Here is a 25,689-nt window from a genome sequence, read left to right on the forward strand (position 1 = left end):
TATATTACCCAACAACTTACATAGAAGGAATTTTGCTAAGTGATTCTATACTCATGTTCTCGGTTAGTCCATTACAACAACACTAAAAATTATGGCACCTTATTCCTGTCATTTCCATTTTGCAGAAGAGGTAACAGAGTCTTGAAAAGTCTAGGTGGCTGAACCGAATCATACAGCTAATAAGTGGCAGAGCCGGAATTTTTTTTTTTTTTTTTTTTTTGCGGTACACGGGCCTCTCACTGCTGTGGCCTCTCCCGTTGCAGAGCACAGACTCCGGACACGCAGGCTCAGCGGCCACAGCTCACGGGCCTAGCTGCTCCGCGGCATGTGGGATCCTCCTGGACCGGGGCACAAACCCGCGTCCCCTGTGTCGGCAGGCGGACTCTCAACCACTGCGCCACCAGGGAAGCCCCAGAGCCGGAATTTGAACCAAGATGGCCTGATATCAAATCCCAGGCTCTTGCTCGCTATTCTTTGCATTTAACAATTCCTCGAAAATATATTCTCCAACAGTCAAACCAACACTACTAAATTTCACTGGCATTTTAATAGTGAGTCATCTCTTAATATAACATCACTTACAGTGAGCACTTGTCCAATAGAATATTCTCCTGAGAGGACTAAGGAGGTCCCATACCAGAATGCTAGAGCATATGATGCATAGATCAACAGGAAAGCAGCACCCATAGAAATGTTGGCTGTAATAGCTTTCTTTATTCCAATTCTTTTAGCTTCTTCCAAATTTTTGTTGTACCTGGGAGAAGTAAGAAGAAATTAGCACACATACCTGTAAATCTTATGAAACGGGTCAATACAGCATGATGATGGTTATTGCGTACACAGGATGTGCCACGGCCTGGGGGAGGTGTTTCACGTGTATTTTCTCCTTTTGTCCACACACTGATCCTATGATGTTAGTATTATGTTAATCCCTTCTTGTAGAAGACGAAACTGAGGCCTTATGGAAATTAAGTAATTTGTCGAGGGATGCTCTTAAAAGCACCTTCTCTGACTTTAGCAATAGTGAAATAAATGAAGTAATACTTAACGAACTTCCAGAACTTGCATCATTCCATACATAAGACAAAACAGAAGCTATGAAAACACTTGTGTTTTCCCTTTAAAATCTGCATGTATTTTAAATGTACTAATGAAATGAAGATATAATGCTAGAAAGTGCTCAATATAGGTGAGTCCTTTAAACCTCTGAATATCAAGTCTGCTCCCCGCCCTGCTTCCCCCTGGGCCTGTTGGAAGAACCAAATGAGAAAATACATGTGTGAGAGCATTTTAAGAGCTCTGAATTGCCATCTAAGACTTTTTACATGTAAATAAACTGTCTAGTTTATCTCACTTCCACAGATGTTTATTTTAAAAATCACTGACCTGAAAAAATTATTTGGCTTAAAGTATATAATAATCCATCACTATGTATCAGTGTCCCCCTCCTCAGCCTTTCTCTACGTTGCCTACTACCCATCCCCTCTGTCAATGCTTCCGACGTTGGTCCTGTCATGGCTACTCACTGCTGGAGGGAGGGGCTCTCCCTGGTGGCTTGGGCCACCCAAGGCCTTCTGGCTGCCTCAAGGACGGAGCAAATCGAGATCTCAGTACTATAACCCTGTAATCTGTTCACAGCACAAAACTCTGCACTACATTAGCCAAACTTGGAGAACACCTGTTAATAATTCTTACAGCATATACAGGGAAATACACAAAAGAGGGCAAAAGCAAGGAAGCAAACAAAAACCAAAGCAATGTTAGAGACCACTGACAGTTATTTCTCTCTCTTTCTAATCACTAACACTCCCAAATGGCAATTCAAGTACTTTTTACGCCCTGGGAAACTGGTTAATTTCTGATATTCAAGGTAAGTAAAGGAGATGGCCTCTGTAACTTTACCTTCATTTGAAAGGAACACGGCAGACTGTTTTCCTTAAGAAGAGAGATGTGGAGATAAGCAAATGGGGCCCTAATTTAAAGAAAGTGAAGGATCTTTGCAAATATAGAATCATGGTAAAATTATTAGAGAAATAGGAGAGATTATAATTGAGCCTTAAATCTGTCCTTATCCTCTTAATCACAACTCCTTGCAGGAAGAGGAGCTCACAATTGTTGACATGAAAGAATTTATTTCCATACAGAAGGTATATTTTGAGGTCTTTGATCCATAAACACATGACTATGTAAATATTATGCAGTATTATATTTATTTTTTTGGAGCATTTGTCCCATTCGTTAGAATGTTGAAGCAGAGGTCAAGCCTTGCTCAGATATGAGCATGCATTCTTTCTTGCCTTCATGCCTTTTAAAAACTACTTCACCAATAACCAGTTACCAAAGCATGGCCAAATGAAAATTACAGAACTACTGCCTGAAGAGCAAATTGAAACAGAACTTCATGGTGATAAAATGGTAATATATTTAGAGTTTCTCCCTCCAAAAATGTAAATCCCAAACTTGCCAGTTATAATCTTTGACCAAAAAATTATTATTATTATTATTATTATTTTTTTTTTTTTTTTTGCGTTACGCGGGCCTCTCACTGTTGTGGCCACTCCCCTTGCGGAGCGCAGGCTCCGGACGCACAGGCTCAGCGGCCATGGCTCACGGGCCCAGCTGCTCCGCGGCATGTGGGATCCTCCCGGACCGGGGCACGAACCCGTGTCCCCTGCATCGGCAGGCGGACTCTCAACTACTGCGCCACCAGGGAAGCCCCAAAAAATTATTTTTGAGAATTGTATTTCGATGGTTGATATATATCCCTCCCACTTTATGAGGTGACTGGATGTGAAAGTATTACTAGGCATAAATTATACATGATGACATTTAAGTAACTGTAATGCTATGAGTCACACCCTGTTATTTCCTTCATTTCAGTTCTTGCTTACCAAGATTAATGTAGAAATCATTTCACTGATATGTTGTGTCCCAAGCAGCCAGAGGAAACTTTTGCACAGGCAGAAGGAACAAGGAAGAAAATCATTTAGATGCCAGAAAAGATAAAGGAAGAAAAGCAGAGGGTAAGGAAGAAGGAAAAACAAACAATACTACTTTTACATAGGCTTTGATACACATATAACACCAGATATTAAAATCATTAATTCATTATAAGCTTTAGTATGAAAATGATAATGCAGGATTTCCTAAAAGGGGCAAAGTTACATAATAAAACAATGACATTTAGAAAAAAATATTTTTAAATAATATGAAAATATATATCAGTGAGTGATGCAAATAGCCCCTTATGAGAGCAAGGAACAATTTTTGCTAAGCAAAGAGAAATCAATACTAACAGGTCAACATATGCAAGACACACATGAGAGAAAAATATATTTAAATGAAGGAGAATAAAACTATTGTATACTACTGAATTAAATTCACTCTAAATTGTGAGAGACTTTGAGAGATCCTACTATACCTGCTAATTTCAAGAGAAAATCAGACTAAGACCTTAATTACTTGTCTATGTAGAAGCAGAGAAGGGAAGAGCAAGAACTAGGAAGAAAACTGAAGAATTCTATTTGGTCTAAGGATAATTTTAACAATTCTACTTCCAAATTAAATCCTCAATCTAGGTACTTATCACCCTTCTCCTGGACTACTTCAACAGTCTTCCGAGCAAATCTTTGACGGCTCTCATACATTCACCAGACCAATTACAGGCAGAGACATGGTTTTAAAACGTAATGTAGATGGTCACTCCCTTGTTTAAAACCCTCAACAGCTTCCCTGTGCCCTTAGAGTTACATCCTAACTCCTCACCAGGGTCTGCAAGTCCCCTTGTTCCAGCCCCCACCCACCCTCAACAGCCTTTCTTCATCTCAATCTCCTCTCACTCAACTGAACTCCAGTCACACAAGCCTTATGATGTTTTCTAGAATATACCAAAGTCTTTGCCACCTCAGGAAATCTGGAAGACTCCTCTACCCCTACCCCTACTAGAGCAGGATTTTCCTCATCCCTCAAGTCCCAGCCTCCATGAAACCACCTCAAACATCCATCATGCCTTCCTTGACCACCACCGTTCAAGTACCTTTGCCCTTCTTACCCTCATGGGCACACTCTTGGATTGTTTCATAGCACATTTTAAAAAATTCATGATTTAATTCATGTCTTTGATGATTTCTTTCTTATCTTCCTTAGTACCTTCCTGCCTCCCTTCCTTCCCTTTTCTTCACCTTACTGTTCTGACTGGGGATCACACGAAGGCAAATATCCCCAGAGCCTAGCACAGTGCATGGGGTGTGGGTGCTGGATAAATCTGCTGAATGAATTGAACTTTCAAGAAATGGCCAAGCTGGAAAGAACCTTAGGCCATCAGGTTGTAGTCTTGAGTCTACTCTTGATCTTCAGGCAAAACTAACTTCCAGTTCTCTAGAGGAGAATGACCTTCCAAAGATACGTTCCAGTAACTAATATCTTCTGAAGAAATGATTCTACACCTAAAATGAATCCTTGAATATACCTGTGTAAGCCCCTTTGCTTATTCTTATAATAAAAAGTTGATCAAAATCTTCTCTAAAACAACAAAAAAAATTTGTACCTAATTACTTAAAGCACTCCATTTAAAAAACCTCAATTCCTTTAAAATTTCAGTGAACTAAAGTGATCAGATTTATCTAAGTTCTGAATATTGGACTTGACTCCTATTATGTCCTTTCCCTCCTTACCCAGCTTACATCACATACATCATTATCGTTTTTCATCGCTAGTAATAATATCTTCTCAACTTATGTTCTTCAAATTTTGGATGCCATTAATTTAAAAAGTATTATAGGGACTTCCCTGGTGGCGCAGTAGTTAAGAATCCACCTGCCAATGCAGGGGACGTGGGTTCGATCCCTGGTCCCGGAAGATCCCACATGCTGTGGAGCAACTAGACTGAAGAGCCACAACTACTGAATCCTGAAAGCCACAACTACTGAAGCCTGTGCACCCTAGAGCCCACATGCTACAACTATTGAGTCCATGTTCTGCAACTACTGAAGCCTGCATGCCTAGAGCCCGTGCTCCACAATGAGAAGCTATCATAATGAGAAGCCCGCACACTGCAACAAAGAGTAACCCTCGCTCGCCACAGCTAGAGAAAGCCGGTGCAAAGCAATGAAGACCCAATGCAGACAAAAAAATAAAAATAAAAAATAAAAAGTATTATAATTTTGTTATTTTATGTAGCATTAAGAAAGGAGTATAGGAGGTGGAGTCAAGATAGCGTACTAAAAGGACGCAGAATTCGCGTCTCCTCACAACTAGGGCACCTACCAGGCACCCCTGGGGGACCGTGGACACCTAAGGGGATGGGAGGAACCCCTGGCGACCAGGTAAGATGTGGGGCGTGGGGAGAGTGAGGGGGGAGGAGAAGTGGAGGCAGGACAGGACCAGCACCCCTGAGGGGCAGCTGGGGGAGCGGAAGGGATCCAACGCCCGAAGGGGGAAATTGGGGGACCACTGGGAGGGCAGAGAATCAAAAGGGAGAGCAACCAGGTTCCCCCTGCCACTTGGACCCCCAGGAACCTGCTGAAGTCCCGAGCCTGATCCTCTGCACATCTAGGCCCCCTCCAGCTGCGCAGGTCCTGAGGGAGTGGGAAGGAGGAAAGGGGGAGCAAAAATAAAGGCCGGACCCCTGGGACCAGCACCCCTGAGGGGCGGCTGGGGGAAGGGAGGAGTTCCTACACCCAGCGGGACCCACCCACCATTAGGGGTCCAGCAGCGATGGGGGAGATACGGGGCAAGACAGTGGGGGAGGGCCACGAAGTAACGTCAGGTAACGGGGCCAGCGCTTTCCCTGTCCACTTAGGCAACAGGAAGCCTGTTGAGCTCCTGGGCCTAATACTCTGCCCTTGGAGCCTCCCTCCTGCCACACAGAGCCCAAGCCCCGCCCCTACACCCCCACCCAGGGCCATACCTCTACACTTGGATGACCTCAGCCTAAACCCCACCCACACACCCTCACCAGGGCCTTACCTCCAAACTCCAGAACTCAACACTCCAGAAACCCTCCTTGGGTGATGCCTCTCCCATTCCACCAGGTCCTAAGCAGAGGCCCCGCCCCAAGCTTGAACACAGCCCCACCTAGGGCCTATCAAATGCTCAAATGTCACACCCCACCCGCTTAGGTCCCGCCCGACCCTAAACCCCACCCCTGCCTAAGTTCTACCCCGCCTAAACTCCGCCCCCATAGCCAAGGCTTTTTTTTTTTTTTCTTACTGTGCCATGAGCTTGCAGAATCTTGGTTCCCGGGCAGGAGACTGGGCCCAAGCTCCTGCGATGGGAGCTCCGACTCCAAAGCGCTGGACTAACAGAGAACCTCAGAACCCAGGGAATATCAATCAGAGTGAGGCCTCCCGGAGGTCCTCATCTCAGCACCAAGACCCAGCTCTATCCAACTGCCTACAAACTCCAGTGCTGGACGACGCAGGCCAAACACCCAGTAAGACAGGAATACAGCACCACCCATCAAAAAAAAAAAAAATTAAACGACAAAAAAATATGTTACAGACGAAGGAGCAAGGTAAAAACCTACAAGACCAAATAAATGAAGACAAAATAGGCAACCTACCTGAAAAGGAATTCAGAGTTATGATAGTAAAGCTGATCCAAAATCTTGAAAACAGAATGGAGAAAATACAAGAAACTCTGAACAAGGATCTAGAAGAACTAAAGAGCAAACAAACAGTGATGAACAACACAATTACTGAAATGAAAAATACTCTACAAGTAATCAATAACAGAATAACTGAGGCAGAAGAATGGATAAATGACCTGGAAGATAAAATGGTGGAAATAACTGCCAGGGAGCAGAATAAAGAAAAAAAGAATGAAAAGATGAGGACAGCCTCAGAGACCTCTGGGACCACATTAAATGTACCAACATTTGAGTTATCAGGGTCCCAGAAGAAGAAGAGAAAAAGAAAGGGTCTGAGAAACTATTTGAAGAAATTATAGTCAAAAACTTCCCTAACATGGGAAAGGAAACAGTCAATCAAGTCCAGGAAGTGCAGAGTCCCATACAGGATAAACCCAAATCGATACATGCCGAGACCCAAATTAATCAAGCCATCAAAAATTAACTACAAAGAAAAAATATTAAAAGCAGCAAGAGAAAAGCAACAAATAACATACAAGGGAATCCCCATAAGGTTAAGAGCTGATCTTTCAGCAGAAACTCTGCAAGCCAGAAGGGAGTGGCAGGACATATTTAAAGTGATGAAAGGGAAAAACCTACAACCAAGATTACTATACCAGCAAGGATATCATTCAGATTGACAGAGAAATGAAAAGCTTTACAGTCAAGCAAAAGCTAAGAGAATTCAGCACCACCAAGCCAGCATTACAACAAATGCTAAAGGAACTTCTCTAGGCAGGAAACACAAGATAAGGAAAAGACCTACAATAACACACCCCAAACAATTAAGAAAATGGTAATAGAAATATATATATCGATAACTACCATAAATGTAAATGGATTAATGCTCCAACCAAAAAACACATAAACTGGCTGAATGGATACAAAAACAAGACCCATATATAAACTGTCTACAAGAGACCCACTTCAGACCTAGGGACAGATACAGACTGAAAGTGAGGGGATGGAAAAAGATATTCCATGCAAATGGAAATCAAAAGAAAGCTGGAGTAGCAATTCTTGTATCAGACAAAATAGACTTTAAAATAAAGACTACCACAAGAGACAAAGAAGGACACTACATAATGATCAAGGGATCAATCCAAGAAGAAGATATAACAACTGTAAATATTTATGCACCCAACATAGGAGCACCTCAATACATAGGCAAATGCTAACAGCCATAAAAGGGGAAATCGACAGTAACACAATCATAGTAGGGGACTTTAACACCCCACTTTCACCAATGGACAGATCAACCAAAATGAAAATATATAAGGAAACACAAACTTTAACTGATACATTAAACAAGATGGACTTAATTGATATATACAGGACATTCCATCCAAAAACAACAGAATACACTTTCTTCCAGTGCTCATGGAACATTCTCCAGGTTAGACCATATCTTGGGTCACAAATCAAGCCTTGGTAAATTAAGAAAATTGAAATCATACCAAGTATCTTTTCCGACCACAACTCTATGAGACTAGATATCAATTACGGGAAAAAACTGTAAAAAATACAAACACATGAGGCTAAACAATATGCTACTAAATAACCAAGAGATCACTGAAGAAATGAAAGAGGAAATTAAAAAATACCTAGACACAAATGACAATGAAAACACGATGACCCAAAATCTATGAGATGCAGCAAAAGCAGTTCTAAGAGGGAAGTTTATAGCAATACAATCCTACCTCAAGAAATAAGAAAAATCTCAAAAAAACAACCTAACCTTACACCTAAATCAATTAGAGAAAGAAGAACAAAAATCCCCAAAGTTAGCAGAAGGAAAGAAATCATAAAGATCAGAGCAGAAATAAATGTAATAAAAATGAATGAAACAATAGCAAAGATCAATAAAACTAAAAACTGGTTCTTGGAGAAGATAAACAAAATTGACAAACCATTAGCCAGACTCATAAAGAAAAAAAGGAGAAGACTCAAGTCTATAGAATTAGAAATGAAAAAGGAAAAGTAACAACTGACACTGCAGAAATCAAAGGATACTGGAAGATTACTACAAGCAATTATATGCCAATAAAATGGACAACCTGGAAGAAATGAATAAATTCTTAGCAAAGCACAACCTTCTGAGACTGAACCAGGAAGAAATAGAAAATATAAACGGACCAATCACAAGCACTGAAATTGAAACAGTGATTAAAAATCTTGCAACAAACAAAAGCCCAAGACCAAATGGCTTCACAGGTGAATTCTATCAAACATTTAGAGAAGAGCTAACACCTATCTTTCTCAAACTCTTCCAAAATATAAGACAGAGAAACACTCCCAAACTCATTCTACGAGACCACCATCACCCTGATTCCAAAACCAGACAAAGATGTCACAAAAAAGAAAACTACAGGCCAATATCACTGCTGAACACAGATGCAAAAATCCTCAACAAAATACTAGCAAACAGAATCCAACAGCACATTAAAAGGATCATACACCATGATGAAGTGGGGTTTATCCCAAGAATGCAAGGATTCTTCAATATATGCAAATCAATCAATGTGATACACCATATTAACAAATTGAAGGATAAAAACCATATGATAATCTCAATAGATGCAGAAAAAGATTTGACAAAATTCAACACCCATTTATGATACAAACCCTCCAGAAAGTAGGCATAGAGGGAACTTACCTCAACATAATAAAGGCCATATATGAAAAATGCCCAGCCAACATCATTCTCAATGGTGAAAAACTGAAACCATTTCCTCTAAGATCAGGAACAAGACAAGGCTACCCACTCTCACCACTATTACTCAACATTGTTTTGGAAGTCCTAGCCATGGCAATCAGAGAAGAAAAAGAAATAAAAGGAATACAAATTGGAACAGAAGAAGTAAAACTGTCACTGTTTGCAGAAGACATGATACTATACATAGAGAATCTTAAAGATGTTACCAGAAAACTACAAGAGCTAATCAATGAATTTGGTAAAGTAGCAGGATACAAAATTGATGCACAGAAATGTCCTGCATTCCTATACACTAATGATGAAAAATCTGAAAGAGAAATTAAGAAAACACTCGCATTTACCATTGCAACAAAAAGAAAAAAATACCTAGGAATAAACCTACCTAAGGAGACAAAAGACCTGTATGCAGAAAACTGTAAGACACTGATGAAAGAAATTAAAGATGATACAAATAGATGGAGAGATATACTATGTTCTTGGCTTGGAAGAATCAACATTGTGAAAATGACTATACTACCCAAAGCAATCTACAGATTCAATGCAATCCCCATCAAACTACCAATGGCATTTTTCACAGAACTAGAACAAAAAATTGTACAACTTGTATGGAAACACAAAAGACCGAATAGCCAAAACAATTTGAAAAAGAAAAACGGAGCTGGAGGAATCAGGCTCCCTGACTTCAGACTATACTACAAAGCTACAGTAATCAAAACAGTATGGTACTGGCACAAAAACAGAAATATAGATCAACTGAACAGAAAAGAAAGCCCAGACATAAACCCATGCACATATGGTCACCTTATCTTTGATAAAGGAGGCAAGAATATACAATGGAGAAAAGACATCTTCTTCAATGAGTGGTGCTGGGAAAACTGGACAGCTACATGTAAAAGAATGAAATTAGAACACTCCCTAACACCATACACAAAAATAAACTCAAAATGGATTAAAGAACTAAATGCAAGGCCAGACACTATCAAACTCTTAGAGGAAAACATAGGCAGAACACTCTATGACATAAATCACAGCAAGATCTTTCTTGATCCACCTCCTAGAGTAATGGAAATAAAAACAAAAATAAACAAATGGGACCTAATGAAACTTCAAAGCTTTTGCACAGCAAAGGAAACCATAAACAAGACGAAAAGACAACCCTCAGAATGGGAAAAAATATTTGCAAACGAAGCAATGGACAAAGGATTAATCTCCAAAATATACAAGCAGCTCATGCAGCTCAATATCAAAAAACAAACCCAATCCAAAAATAGGCAGAAGACCTAAATAGACATTCCTCCAAAGAAGATATACAGATAGCAAACAAACACATGAAAGGATGCTCAACATCACTAATCATTAGAGAAATGCAAATCAAAACTAAAATGAGTTATCACCTCACACCGGTCAGAATGGCCATCGTCCAAAAAACCTACAAACAATAAATGCTGGAGAGGGTGTGGAGAAAAGGAAACCCTCTTGCACTGTTGGTGGGCATGTAAATTGATACAGCCACTATGGAGAACAGTATGGAGGTTCCTTTAAAAACTAAAAAGAGAACTACCACAGGACCCAGCAATCCCACTACTGGGCATATACCCTGAGAAAACCATAATTCAAAAAGAGTCATGTACCACAATGTTCAGTGCAGCACTATTTACAATACCCAGGACATGGAAGCAGCCTAAGTGTCTATCGACAGATGAATGGATAAAGAAGATGTGGCACATATATACAATGGAATATTACTTAGCAATAATAAGAATCGAAATTGAGTCATTTGTAGTGAGGTGGAAGGACCTAGAGTCTGTCATACAGAGTGAAGTAAGTCAGAAAGAGAAAAACAAATACTGCAGGCTAACACATATATATGGAATCTAAAAAAAAAAAATTGGTTCTGATGAATCTAGGGGCAGGACCGGAATAAAGACACAGACGTAGAGAATGGACTTGAGGACACGGGAAGGGGGAAGAGTAAGCTGGGACGACGTGAGAGAGTAGCACTGACAGATATACACGACCAGATGTAAAATAGATAGCTAGTGGGAAGCAGCTACACGACACAGGGAGATCAGCTCGGTGCTTTGTGACTACCTGGAGGGGTGGGATAAGGAGGGTGGGAGGGAGATGCAAGAGGGAGGTGGTATGGGGATATACATATGCATATAGCAGATTCACTTTGTTATACAGCAGAAACTAACACAGCATTGTAAAGCAATTATACTCCTATAAAGATGTTTAAAAAAAAAAAGAAATCTCACACATTGAGAAGTAAATAAAAAAAAAAAAAAAGGAGTTTAATAGGGTACTCCATATACAGCTGGGACCCAAAAGTGGTTTCAGGTTAATAGTGCCCCCAGTGAATGGCAGAAGCAAACACAAATTCTTCCCGCGGAACTTGAGTTCTCAAGCCAGTCCCATAGCAACTGTAAGATGGCTCTGACTGTATGATTTATCTGAATTTCAGAGATGATGAATTGTGAGAGAAAATTAGAATTGATCTTAGAATTGATGAAATACTACATATTCTCTAACTGTTCACAGGAATGCCATTTTTTTTCTGAATTGTCATCAGGTACCCGGAGACCTTACCATACATTATTGGTCTGCAGACCTTACTATACTGTTACTGGAATTCCTATGTAGACAATCATATCACCTGTACATAATGACAGTTTTGCTTTTTGTTTTCCAACCCTTAGATCTTTTCATTTTATTTTTATTTATTATTCTTACTCTTATTTTTTCCTTCATTTTATTATGTAATACCAGTACAACCCTGAATAGAAATGATGCTAGCGGACATACTTGTTTCATTCATTATTTTAAAGGAATGCTTTTAACATTTTACCATTTAATACAAAGTTTCCTGTGGGTATCTGGTTTATCAGATTAAGAAAATTTTTGTCAAGAATCACATGCAATTAATGCTTTTTCCTCATCCATCAAAACAAAATGTTTCTTTCTTTCAATCTGCTAGTATGGTTAATTATATTAATAGATTTCCTAACGCTAAATCATCTTTGCATTTATGGGATCAAGCCACCAGGTTCAGGATTTTAAAAAAATCTGATGATATTTGGTCACATTGATTCATTTAGCTAATAATTTATCTAGATTTTCTGCATCTATGTTTTAGGTGAAACTATCTTACAATTTTCCTTTCTCATATACCTGCTGTCTGGTATGGTGTCAAAGTTATACTAGCCTCCTAAAATGAACCCACAACTTTCTATATATATTTTCCATTCTCACAAACAATCTGTGTAAGATGGGGTTATCTCTTGCTTGAAGTTTTGTTAAAATCTTGTCTGTAAAATTATCTGGACCTGGTGGTTTCTACTTGGTGTGTACGTACACGTAAAGGCAAGGGATGGAGATTTTAAACTGGATTCGATTCCTTTATTGATTATAGTTCTACTCAAGTTTTCTTCTTAAGAGAATTTTAACCTATATTTTTCTGGGATATTGTCTATTTCATCAGGATTTTACAACTTATTGGTATAAAAGTAATTTTTAAAATAGATTTTTAAAAATCTGTAGCAATTCTTTCCTTATTCATTCTTATTTTGTTCCTCATTAAACTTGCAAAGGGCTTCCCTGGTGGCACAGTGGTTAAGAATCTGCCTGCCAATGCAGGGGACACGGGTTCAAGCCCTGGTCTGGGAAGATCCCACATGCTGCAGAGCAACTAAGCCCATGTGCCACAACTACTGAGCCAGCATTCTAAAGCCCACGAGCCACAACTACCGAGCCTGCGTGCCACAACTACTGAAGCCCACGTGCTTAGAGCCTGTGTTCCACAACCAGAGAAGCCATCGCAATGAGAAGCCCTCGCACCGCAATGAAGAGTAGCCTCCATTCACTGCAACTAGAGAAAGCCCACACGCAGCAACGAAGACCCAACACAGCCAAAAATAAATAAAATTAATTAATTAATTTTAAAAATCTTGCAAAGTACTACTTCATTGTTTAACTGTGTTTCCAAAGAATTAGTTTATGGATTTTTGTCAACTCTGTTTTTTTATCTTTTTTTCTATTAAATTATTTATATGCTCTTATCTTCATTATTTCCTTCTTGTACTTCCTTTTCTCTGTTGTTCTTTTTCTAAGTCCTTAATTTGGCTGTTTGGTTCATTAATTTTCAGCAATTTAAAAATTTCTTCTACCAAACACCCTAGTGGTAGCACTGGACTTGGGTTCATTTTTAATGCGAAATCCTCAGTTTTAGGAAGAGATAGCTCCCTAGTCCACAGAGTATTATAAATTCAGACTCTAGCAGCACCTGAAGGTGAGGCCTGAGACTTTGATTTCTATAGAGACATGCTTTCCCCCAGCTCAAAAACTAAGCAGAAGCAGATAGGCTTTGTTTGTCTCCCTGTGCTGGTGGATGTATTCTTTTTCTGGTCCACCTTTCCACCGAGGAAAACTGGAAACAAATCCCAAGTTTAAAACCTCATTTTGGGGCTTCCCTGGTGGTGCAGTGGTTAAGAATCCACCTGCCGGGCTTCCCTGGTGGCGCAGTGGTTGAGAGTCTGCCTGCCAATGCAGGGGACACGGGTTCGTGCCCCGGTCTGGGAGGATCCCACATGCCGCGGAGCGGCTGGGCCCGTGAGCCATGGCCGCTGAGCCTGCGCATCCGGAGCCTGTGCTCCGCAACGGGAGAGGCCACAACAGTGAGAGGCCCGCGTACCGGGAAAAAAAAAAAAGAATCCACCTGCCAATGCAGGGCACATGGGTTTGAGACCTGGTCCAGGAAGATCCCACATGCTGCGGAACTAAGCCTGTGCGACACAACTACTGAGCCTGCGCTCTAGAGCCCGCGAGCCACAACTACTGAAGCCTGCGCGCCTACAGCCCATGCTCTGCGACAAGAGAAGCCACCGCAGTGAAAAGCCCGCGGACTGCAAGGAAGAGTAGCCCCTGCTCGCTGCAACTAGAGAAAGCCTGCGTGAAGCAACAAACACCCAAAGCAGCCAAAACTAAATAAAAATCAAATAAATACATTTATTAAAAAAAACAAAAAAACCTTCATTCCGTGTCTATTCAAACATTAACTATTCAGAAAGGACTTTGCTGAATAATCTCTCTAAACAGTAAAGACCCCCTATGACTCTCATAGAGTATTTTATTTCCCCAAATAGTTATCTACCCCAACTGGTATGTTAGATATTTTGTTCATTTGTGGTTGTTTGTACCTGTCGCCTCCACCACCAAGAGAAGAGGGGCTTCATTTGATTGGATGTTTGCCAGGTAATTAAGCAAGACTTCACATTTTATTAGTCAGACATACTTTAAGGCAAAAGCAAAAACCTTAGCAAAAATTGAGATATAGCACAGATATTACTTTCCTTTGAACTATGGTAGGTACATAGCCATCACAAATTATTCTCAGAGGATATCTTTGGGGGTATGAAATATATCATATGAACAAAGTGTACTCCAAACACATATGTACAGTTTAAAGAATATACAGTGAACACCCACGTAAGCACAATTGAGGTCATTGTGCACAACTGAGCAAACCATCAGACCCACAGATGCCCCCAGCCCTGTGTCCCTTTCTTATCACCAACTCCTCATCTCCCCCAGAGGTAACCATTATTCTGACTTAATGACCCCATAGATCTAACACAAAATACTCATTCATTCTTAGAGAATCAAGAATTACTATGTTTCAGCCTCAAGGAATTATTTTATGTCACTAATGACCTAGAATACTCTAGAAAATGCTTTGAATAAGCAGATATAAGAAGAGTACAATTAGAATTACAACTTTTCCAGAATATTAACTATGCTGTAACATATCCATGAAGCTACTTAAGGAAACATATATATCAGAGAGTACTCTTATAGTCATCACCCTCAACCGGAAGGGCATATAAGATGACAGAATTTAACATCTCTACCAACTTAAAAAAAGAGACTCACACCTTTCAAGTTCTTTCTTTTGTCCTCCAAATGCAATCACAGTTCTAATTGCAGCTAACACCTCTTCAGCTACTGCTCCAGCTTTTGCATACGCCAAGAGTTCTTTATCAGTAAATGAAGATAGTATCTGTTTAAAAACACAATTGCAGATAATTTAAAATTTAACAAGTTAGTTGTATCTTTTGTAAAGAAAAAATAAATATATACACAAATGCTCCTTGTATGTTACTGTATATAAACCTTTTACTCATCTTTGGTCATCATGTCCTACTTTTTAGTATACATATTAGAAGCCACTTCAAATTCTTTCTGGACTGAGATGGTATAAAACAAATTAAGTTAAAATTCTTATTTTCTCACTATACCCCATGGATCCTCATATAAATAAATAAATCTGGGACTTTAAATCTCAGAAGGAGGTGTATACTATTAACATAAACATAACATATACTATTAACATAAACCAATATAGCAAAAGGGGCAGTACATCAAGGAAATACGGTGTGTACTCAACACAGCAATTGCTAATTGTACTCTAGCTCAGAAATATCAAGATAGGAGGCCAGAAGAACGCAGGGGACCAAGTACTGAGTAGTGACAGGACTACTGTCACCACTGTCATTACATGTCACTACTGAGTAGTGACATGCCGGGGGAGCAGAGTTCTCTTTGCTGATGTTTCTGAGCGATGCATTAAGCCACCAGGGAGGTCTCTGTTTTATGGATATGCTTCGATCCTTCTGTTTGGTCCCTGAGCATCTGTTCTGTAGAAGGAACAGTACTGGGTCCTTTGTATACACAGGATCTCACTGATTCTTCTCATTTGTGCAGTGAAGTAGATATTATTTTCCCCACTCTATACATGAGGAAATGGAGGGATGAAGAGGTCAAGTAATTTCCTAGTATGTGAAATATCCAGTATTCAAGGCTTCAAAGCATGAATTAACAGCCACTGGAGTGAATCTCTCTAAAATCAGCCACTGACATGTGAACCCCTCTGGGATCCCAGAGGGCCCTGTGATAAAAACTGGATTAACTGGCATGGGCAAAGGACTAAGGTTAATATTTTAACCTGGAATACCTGACTAATCAACCATCTAACTAGATATTACACACAAGCAATTCAAATAAAATTCTGAGTAAACAGTATTACACTCTTTCAATAAATAATTTACAGCATTTGTGGACTCGTATGGGTACGTAATAAGTCTATTCCTTCATGTCATAAAAAGCTCAAAGTTATTTTGATTTTAATAGTGTATCTCTTCCTTTGCTGTGTGTGAAAGTAAAAGGAGCTATGATAGATGCAGGACTGGGTGGGTGAAGGGAAATGAACATTTATTAACTAGATTCTACGTGCGGATGTTGTGCTGTATGTACCTTCTTCTTTGGTACCCAAAACAACAACCCACTGATGCACTAGACCTTCCTGACCTCTCAAAGTGACCTGCCTAGGGCTCCCCAGCACACTTGCCAGAATCACTCACAGCGCTGGGGCTGAGTCAGGGAGGTCATTGTCATTCCTGAACAAATAGGTCTGCCTAATGCAAGAGGTGCACACAATATGCTTTGGCTACTTTTCTCTGCTCCTTTTGAAACCTCACCCCACAACTATCAACCACACCAGAAGCAGCTGAAAACAGGAAGATTACTAGAAATATTTTTGAATTAGGAGCTTCAAAACATGCTATTTTAATTCATTGTTAAAGTATCAAGTACCATTCCAATTGATTCAATATACCTGGCTTCTCTACAACCTTCCATAACTATAAGCATATGATTAGGCAAGACTATGGTAGAATCTTCGTTAAGCGCTTTGTTTTGTTCTTTGTTTTTTAAGATATCATGCCTGTTGAAAGAAAATAACCTCCAAAATATTCTGAGGGATATGGAAAGCCAACTTGCTGTTCCTCTAATATAAAATAATAGAATGGTGATACTTCACAATTACCCACATAAACTATATAAAATATCACTAACTCATCCCTTATTCCAAAGGCTGTAAATTTCTTAACAAGGCCTAAATGTATTAGTGCGAGATGCATGAAATTGTTATTCCTGTAAGTTAAAATCTAATATAGGCCACTTTATATTGTTCAAACTAATATAGTCAGGAGCAATTTTTTCTTTTTTTTTTCCGGTACACGGGCCTCTCACAATTGTGGCCTCTTCTGTTGTGCAGCACAGGCTCCGGACGCGCAGGCTCAGCGGCCATGGCTCACGGGCCAAGCCGCTCCACGGCATGTGGGATCTTCCTGGACCGGGGCACGAACCCGTGTGCCCTGCATTGACAGGCGGACGCTCAACAACTGAGCCACCAGGGAAGCCCAGAAGCAATAGTTTTGACCACCACAGATGTTTTGACCTTCACCTTTGTCCCTTTTTTCCAATTCTCAATGTAGGTTTTTGTTTTATTTTGTTTGAGATAATTTATACATGCTTTATTTTTTTAAACTTGTTATTTTGAGATAATTGTAGACATAAAAGCAGTCATAAGAAACAATATAGTCAGAGCACATATCCCCTTCATCTAGTGTTCCCCAAATAATAACACCTTCAAAACTTCAGAACAATATCACAGCCAGAAATTTAACATTTAACATTAATCCATCAATGTTATTCAGATTTACTAGTTTTACATGCACTCGTGTGTGTGTATGTGTGTGTGTGCGTGTTTAGTTCCAAGCAATGTTATCACCTATGTAGATTCGTATGACTACAGTCATGATACAGAACAATTCCATCACAAGGATCCCTCAGTGCTACTTTTTGTAGTCACAGCCACTTCCTTCCCTACTCCTCACTTCTCCCCTCCCCACCATCCCTAAGCCCTGAAAACCGCTAATTTGCTCTATCTACAATTTCATCATTTCAAGAATATTATATAAATGGAGTCATAAGGTATTTGACCTTTTGGGATTGGCTTTTTTCACCAAGTATAAATCTCTGGAGACTCATCCAGGTTGGTGTGTGTATATCAATACTTCTTTCCTTTTTATCACTGGATAGTACCCATAGTATGGATGCACAACAGTTGTTTAACCATTAACCTGTTGAAGAATATCTGGGGTTGTTTCAGTTTGGGGCTATTACTCATAAAGCTGCTATGAACATTTGACTATAGATTTTTACATGAACATGATTTTCTTTACTCTTAGATAAATGCCCATTACAATTTGCTGGATTGTATGGTAATTGCATGTTCAGTTTTATAAGAAACTGCAAACTATTTTTCAGGTTGCTGTATCATTTTTCATTCCCACCAACAATCTATGAGTGATCCTGTTTCACCGCATCTCAGCAGCATTTGGTGTTTCACTATTTTTTAGTTTAGCCATTTTGGTAGATGTATAATGATACCTCATTGCAGTTTAATTTGCTTTTCACTGGTGGCTAATGATGCTAAACAATCTTTCATGTGCTTAACTGCCATGTGTATATCCTCTCTGATGAAATGTCTGTTCATGTCCTTTGCCCATTCTCTAATTGGTTTATTTGGGTTTTGTTTTTTTTTTAACTATCGAATTTTGAGCATTCTTTATATTTACATTATAGTCGATACTAGTCCTTTGTCAGATATATGATTTTCATATTATTTTTTTCCCAGTGTGTAGCTTGTCTTTTCATCCCCTTTACATGGCTTTCAGAGAGCAAAAGTTATAAATTTTGACAAAGTCTAATTTATAATTTCTTTTTAAGGATCAAGCTTTTACTATCAAATCTAAGAACTCTTTGCCTAGGCCTAGATCCCAAAGATTTTCTCCTATTTTCTTTCTAAAAGTTTTATAACTTTACATTTTACGTATAAATCCACAATCCATTTTTAGTTAATTTTTGTGTAGAGTGTGAAGTTTTGGATGAAGTTTTGGTCTTTTCTCTTTAACCTCTGGATGTCCAATTGTTCCAGCACTATTTGCTGAAAAGACCATTCTTCTGCCATTGAATTGCTTTCGTACCTTCATCAAACATCAGCTGGGCATATTTGTGTAAGTATATTTCTGGGTTCTCTATTGTTTCATTGATCTGTGTGTCTATCCCTCCACCAATATACTATAGCTATATAGTAAGTTTTAGTATCAGGTAGACAAATTCCTCTCACTTTATTCTTCTTTGTCAAAATTGTTTTAGCTATTCTAGAGCCTGTATCTTTCCATATAAATTTTAAAATAAACTTGCTTATCTATGTCCACAAAAAAACCTTTCTGGAATTTTTAATAGGAAATGCCTTAAACCTACAGATCAGTTTGAAAAAAGAAATCAACATTTTACTGTGTTCAGTCTTCTAATCCATGAACACACTATGTCTCTCCATTTATTTAGCCTTGATTTCTTTCATCACATTTAATAATTTTCAGCATACAGATCCTATATATGTTTTGTGAAATGTACACTTAAGCATTTCATTTTACTTGGAGTTACTCTAAATGGTATTAATTTTAATTTAACACAAATATTGGTTTATGCATGTTCATTGTTAGTATGTAGAAATGCAATTGATCTGGTATCCTCTGACCTTTCCAAACTCAGTTGTTAGTCCTAGGAAATTGTTTGTAGATTCCTTGAGATTTTCAACTTAGAAGCTTACATTATCTATAGTTTTATTTCTTCCTTTCTCATCTATATGTCTTTTATTTCTTTTTCTTGCCTTGTTGCAGTGGCTAGAAGTTCTAGTACTTTGTTGAAACAGTGGTGAGCATGGTCTTCCTTATTTCTAGTCTTAAGGGGAAAACATTCAATCTTTCACTTTAAGCATGATATTAGCTGTAGAGTTTTTAGATGATCTTCATCAAGTTGAGGTAATATCTTTCTATTCTTCACTTCCTGAGAGGTTTTTTTTCCATCATCAATGTGTGTTAGATATTGTCAAATGTTTTTTCTCTGTCAACTGATATGATCACACAGGTTTTCTTCTTTAGCTTATTGATATGGTAGATAACATGGATTGATTTTCAAATGTTGAAGCAGCCTTGCATAGCTGAAACAAATTCCACCTGGTCATAGTACATTATTCTTTCTATACATTGCCAAATCTAGTTTGCTAATATGTTACTGAAGAATTTTTATTCTTAGTCCATGAAAGATACTGATCTGCCATTTTCTTTTTTTTTTTTTTTTTTTGTATTGACTTTGTCTGGTTTTGGTATCAGGTTAATACTGGTTTCATAAAATGAGCTGGGAAGCATTCCTGCTTTGGGGGGAAAGAAGAAAAAGTCTTCTTTCTTCTGGGGGAGATTGTATAAAATTGGTATCAGTTCTTCTTCAAATGTCTGGTAAATTTTTCCAGTAAAATCATCCGTGCCTGGAGAATTCTTTCTCAGGAGCTCCGAAGTTACAAAATAAATTTCTTTAATGATTATAGGGCTATGCAGATTGTCTATTTCATCTTAGTTGAATTTTGGTAGTTTGTGGTTATCAAGGAGTTCATCTCTAAGTTTTCAAATTTATGAGTATAAAGTTTTTTGTAATATTTCATTTATCTTTTTAATGTTTGTGGGATTTGTAGTAATATTCCATATTTCAATCTTGATATTGTGATTTGTGTCTTCTTTCTGTCAGTCTTGCTAATTTTATTGACTTTTTTTTTTGAAGAACGAACTGTTTCCTTGATTTTCTCTATTACTTTCCTATTTTCAAGTTCACTGATTTCTGCTCTTACCTTTATTGTTTCCTTATTCTGCTTGCTTTGGTTTTATTTTGCTCTTCTTTTTTCTAGTTTCTTGAGGTAGGAACTTACATTATTGATTTTAGATCTTTGCTCATTTCTAATGTAGATATTTAAGACTATAAATTTCTCTCAACACTTCTTTAGCTGCACCCAAATATTTTGGTATTTTATGGTTTTGTTTTCATTCAGTTATATTTATTTTTTTCTTTGAAACTTCTTTTATAACCCAAGGATTATTTTAACATGTATTGTTTAATTACCAAGTATTTAGAGACTTTCTCAGTGTTGTTATTTGTTTCTAGTGGGATACCACTGTAGTCATAGAAAACACTTTGATGGTTTCAATTCTTTTAAATTTGTTGAGGTTTGTTTTATGGGCCAGGATATGATATATATTGGTGAATGTTTAATGTGTATCCTACTGTTGTTGGGTACAATGTTTTATGAACACCAATTAGATCCTATTGGATGACTGTGTTGGTCAGATCTTATATAGTCTGATTTTTTGTCTAGTAATTCCATCAATGCTGAGCAAGGATAATAAAATAATTGTGGTTTTTCTATTTCTCCCTTCAATGTTCTCAGTTTTTACTTCATTTAATTTGAGGCTTTGTTAGTTGGTGCATACATATTTTGGATAATTATGTCTTCCTGGTGGAATGATCCCTATTATCATTATGTAATGCTCCTCCTCTTTGTAGTAATTTTCTTTGTTCTGAAGTTTATATTATCAGATATTAATACAGCCATTCCCTAAAAAAAGTAATGTTTGCATGTCTATCTTTTTCCATCCTGTTACTTCCCTCTACCTATGTTGTTGAATTTGAAGTTTCTTGTAAGCAGCAGATACTTGGTAGGTCATGTTTTTTAAATCAACTCTGCCAATTTCTTTTTTGATTTGTATATTTTAACTATTTACATTTAAGGTAATTAATATGTGAGCAGTTAAGTCTACCATCTTAGTATCTGTTTTCTATATATTTCCTCTGTTTCTCATTCCTCTGCTTCTCTTTTCTTGCCTTCCTGAGAGTTACTTGATCAAGTTTTAGGATTCCATCTTGACTTATTTATAGTGGTTTTGAATATATCTTTTTGCTTAGGTTTTGTAATAGTTTTCTGGATGTTATAATATTCATGTGACTTATAAAAATCAACATTTTACCACTTATAATTTTTGGTTCAATCATCAAATATGATTTAGAAATCTTCTGGAGAAAGAAAAGCCCAAATTTCTGCTCTTTCTGTTCTTCCTTTTCCCTTCCTGATGCTCCAATATTTCTTATATCACTTCCCTTCTGTTTGAAGAACTTCACTTAGCCAGTCTTTAATAGTAGGTATGCTAATGGAAGGTTCTTCTATAGTTTTCCATGATCTGAGAATGTTTTTATTTCCCCACCATTCCTGAAAAATACTTTTACCAAGTATTCAGTTGACAGTTCTTTTCTTTAAGCACTTGAAAAATATTTTGCCACATCCTTCTGGTCTTTTGTAGTTTCAGATGAGAAATATAATGTCATTCAAATTGGTGTTCCCTAGTAGGTAATGTGTTGTTGCTCTTTAGCTGCTTTTAATTTTTTTGTGTTTAGTTTTCAGTAATTTAATTATGATTTGTTTAATCATGGATTTCTTTGAGTTTATCCTATTTGAGGTTAGCTTAGCTTCTTGGATCTCAAGGTTTGTTTTTTTTTAAATTTTTGGCTGCATTGGGTCTTCGTTGCTGCACGCAGGTTTTCTCTAGTTGCGTTGAGCAGGGGCTACTCTTCGTTTCAGTGCGCAGGCTTCTCATTGCAGTGGCTTCTCTTGCTGGGGAGCACGGGCTCTAGGTGTGCGGGCTTCAGTAGTTGTGGCTCGCGGGCTCTAGAGCGCAGGCTCAGTAGTTTTGGCACGTGAGCTTAGTTGCTCCGCAGCACATGGGATCTTCCCCGACCAGGGATCGAACCCACGTCCCCTGCATTGGCAGGAAGATTCTTAACCACTGCACTACCAGGGAAGTCCCGGACCTGAAGGTTTGTCTTTTACAAATCTTGGAATTTTTCAGCAATTATTTCTTCCAATACTCCATCAGCCTTACTTTTCTTTCTTTTGGGACTCTGAAGGTAACAAATACTCTATCTTTTGTTATTGTCCAACAGGTGCCTGAGTCTCTTTTCATTTTCTCTGTTTGGGGTGGGGGTGTGTATGAATTCTATTGTTCTACCTCCAGGTATACTGATTCTCTCTTGTCATCTCCACTCAACAAGATTAAGCCCATCCATCATGACTTTTATTTCTGCTGCTATATCTTTCCATTCTCTAATTTCATTCTGTCCTTTTTTCATAACTTCTTTTTCGTTGCTGGTGTTTTCTATTTTCTTTTGTTTCAGGAGAATTTGTAATTGATTAGTGAAGCATTTTTATGATGACTGCTCCAAAATCCATGCCAAACAATTCTAACACATGAATTATCTCAAGAGTGGTCAGTTAACTGTTTTTTTCTCATTCAAGCTGTGATTTTCTTTCTTGGTATGACAAAAGTGATTTTTTATTATATCCTGGACATTTTGTCTATTATGTTAGGAGACTCTGAGTCCTATATAAATCTTTTATTTTAGCCAGCAGTTACCGTGTTTGGGTTTAGCATGCAATTCTTGACCTACTTTTGTGAGCTGTGGTTCCAGGAGCAGTTTTACATTCAGAGTCTTTCTGGTATTATTTTTTGCCAGCATGGTTTATATAGAGTTGCTGGGGCCCCTGCTTCTGCTACCTGAGGGAGTGGAAGTGATTTCTTAAGGTCAGACCACCAGGTATCTCTTGTTGGGGCAGGATATGGTAGCTTCCCCTCCCTGTGCCCTCTAGCTGACCCAGTGTCTCTGGGTGGGGTTAGAGAGTTGCATGCAGAGATCAAAAGAGGCTTCCTGGAGTAGGAGGCTTGCTGGGACTAAGTCCCTTCCTGTTCTACATTCTTGCACTGGTGCCTCTGGGTTAGAGAAGAGAGCCTCAGGTTCACAGGAGCTTCCTAAACTGGGCCACATTTCTTTTTTAATATGATTGACAACCAGATAATTTAAGAAATTTGTTTGAAACCATACCAAAAGCTTACGGCAGAGTGAACTTAGGTCTCCAGCAATAAGCCTAGGGCTCCATTTATTAAATAAATAGTATCTGAAGCAATGCACAATTACTTATTAAGAGATTAACTTACTGCTTTTTCCCATAACTTAACTAGAACAAACATGAATATATTTTAAAACAGTTTTTCAACAAATACTGATATGAAGCATCTGCCACCTGACTTGTTTAATATCCTAGTAAACAGGAAAATCAATTAACACAAAAGCTTTTGCCAAATATTTCAACAGACTAATGCAGAGATACAATTTAGCCACCAAGAACACCACTTAAACACTGTGTTAGTCTCAGTAACAAATAACAGAGTTCTAAGAACTTCAATTTCTTCCTCCATTAAATGAGATAATATCTATACTTCAGAAAAATATGTATTTCATGGCTTTGAGGAAGAAGATAATATGATAGAGGGGAAAAATATTCTGTAATATTCTACAACCTCCTTCTTCATATATAGAAAATATTACAGTTAAATACTGCAAAAGGCATAATATCTGCTAATTCTGGGGGAGATTAAAATATGTTGTTATTTTATTCTCTGAAATTCCCTGGGATTTTTTAACCTAAAAAGTGGGATCTGGATAATAAGGTCCTACTGTATAACACAGGAAATTATATTCAATATCTTGTGATAAACCATAATGGAAAATATGAAAAAGAATGTATATATATGTATAACTGAATCACTTTTCTGTACAGCAGAAATTAACTGTACTTCAATACTTTTTTAAAAAAGAAAAATATGTATTTGCCTGACACAGGAGATACTAAAAAAAAATGGCAGTTATTGTTTATAATAACAAAACAATATCCACCCTACAGGGTTAAGTTTTTTTAATTTCTTAATACTTACAGCCTGATTTATTTTGTGTTAGGCTTGGCTTTGGTTGGCCCTCCGTTATTTTATGACCTTTTGCCACATGAATGTGTAATGCTTTCTCTAATTTTTCTTTTTCTCTAAGAAATTATGTACTGGTCCAATCTCTCCACTGCCACCCACTCTTACGTGAAATCAGTTTAAAATGAACACCACACACAGTCTTAAAAGAGAAAGGCCTGTGTGTGGAGGTGGGGAGGGCCGTTTGTACTGCTTTGCCTTTGTGACTGGGAGAAAGAACTGTAGACTTTGGATTTACACGCATATGGGACTAGAAGATACCTCTTTTTAAAAAATTGTTTTCACACCAAGGGATTTAAGTATGTATAAACACAGTCATTTATAACGCCGACAAAACTGTTCAATCAATTTCCAAGTTAAATAAAATCTACAAAAACATTCAAATCAATAATGGTTATTGAATGGGACCTATGTGTTGTTCACTGAACTTGAAGCTCTTCCTGAATCTCTACTTATGAATATGGAACTGCCTACCAGGGAACACAGCTTGCCAAAAGCTGAGCATGTCTTTTACATGAAGGCAGAGGATGAGATGGGACAGTTACTTCTTTCTTTCTCATCCCTTCCCCAAATAACTGCTGGGCAAGGACAGCACAGAGTCCTGGTAGGTATAAGACTCAGTGAGATTGCACCTGCTTATTCCCATTGATCGTGAAGAGAAGGTTGAAACAAAGTATCAAATATAGAGTCAGGGTCATCAAGTGAGAAAAACAGCCTTCCGCTGTGTGGAGTTATGGGGGTGTTTCGGG

The 25,689-nt window shown here is 38.2% G+C and overlaps 1 protein-coding gene across 2 annotated transcripts in view; it reads right to left on the reverse strand.

The window, feature by feature from the left end:
* ABCB1 (ATP binding cassette subfamily B member 1) overlaps positions 1–25,689 on the reverse strand; it is a 108,614-nt gene that overhangs the window by 47,439 nt on the left and 35,486 nt on the right. For both annotated transcript variants that reach the window (XM_081244535.1, XM_081244536.1), the window contains 2 exons: positions 15,275–15,399; positions 583–754 (listed from right to left, as the gene is read on the reverse strand). In XM_081244535.1, coding sequence (XP_081100661.1) covers positions 583–754; positions 15,275–15,399 — 297 coding nt within the window. The remainder of the gene's footprint in view (positions 1–582; positions 755–15,274; positions 15,400–25,689) is intronic.

This window comes from Mesoplodon bidens (assembly GCF_964165515.1).
Source record: "Mesoplodon bidens genome assembly, chromosome: 9".
Taxonomy (NCBI): Eukaryota; Metazoa; Chordata; class Mammalia; order Artiodactyla; family Ziphiidae; genus Mesoplodon; species Mesoplodon bidens.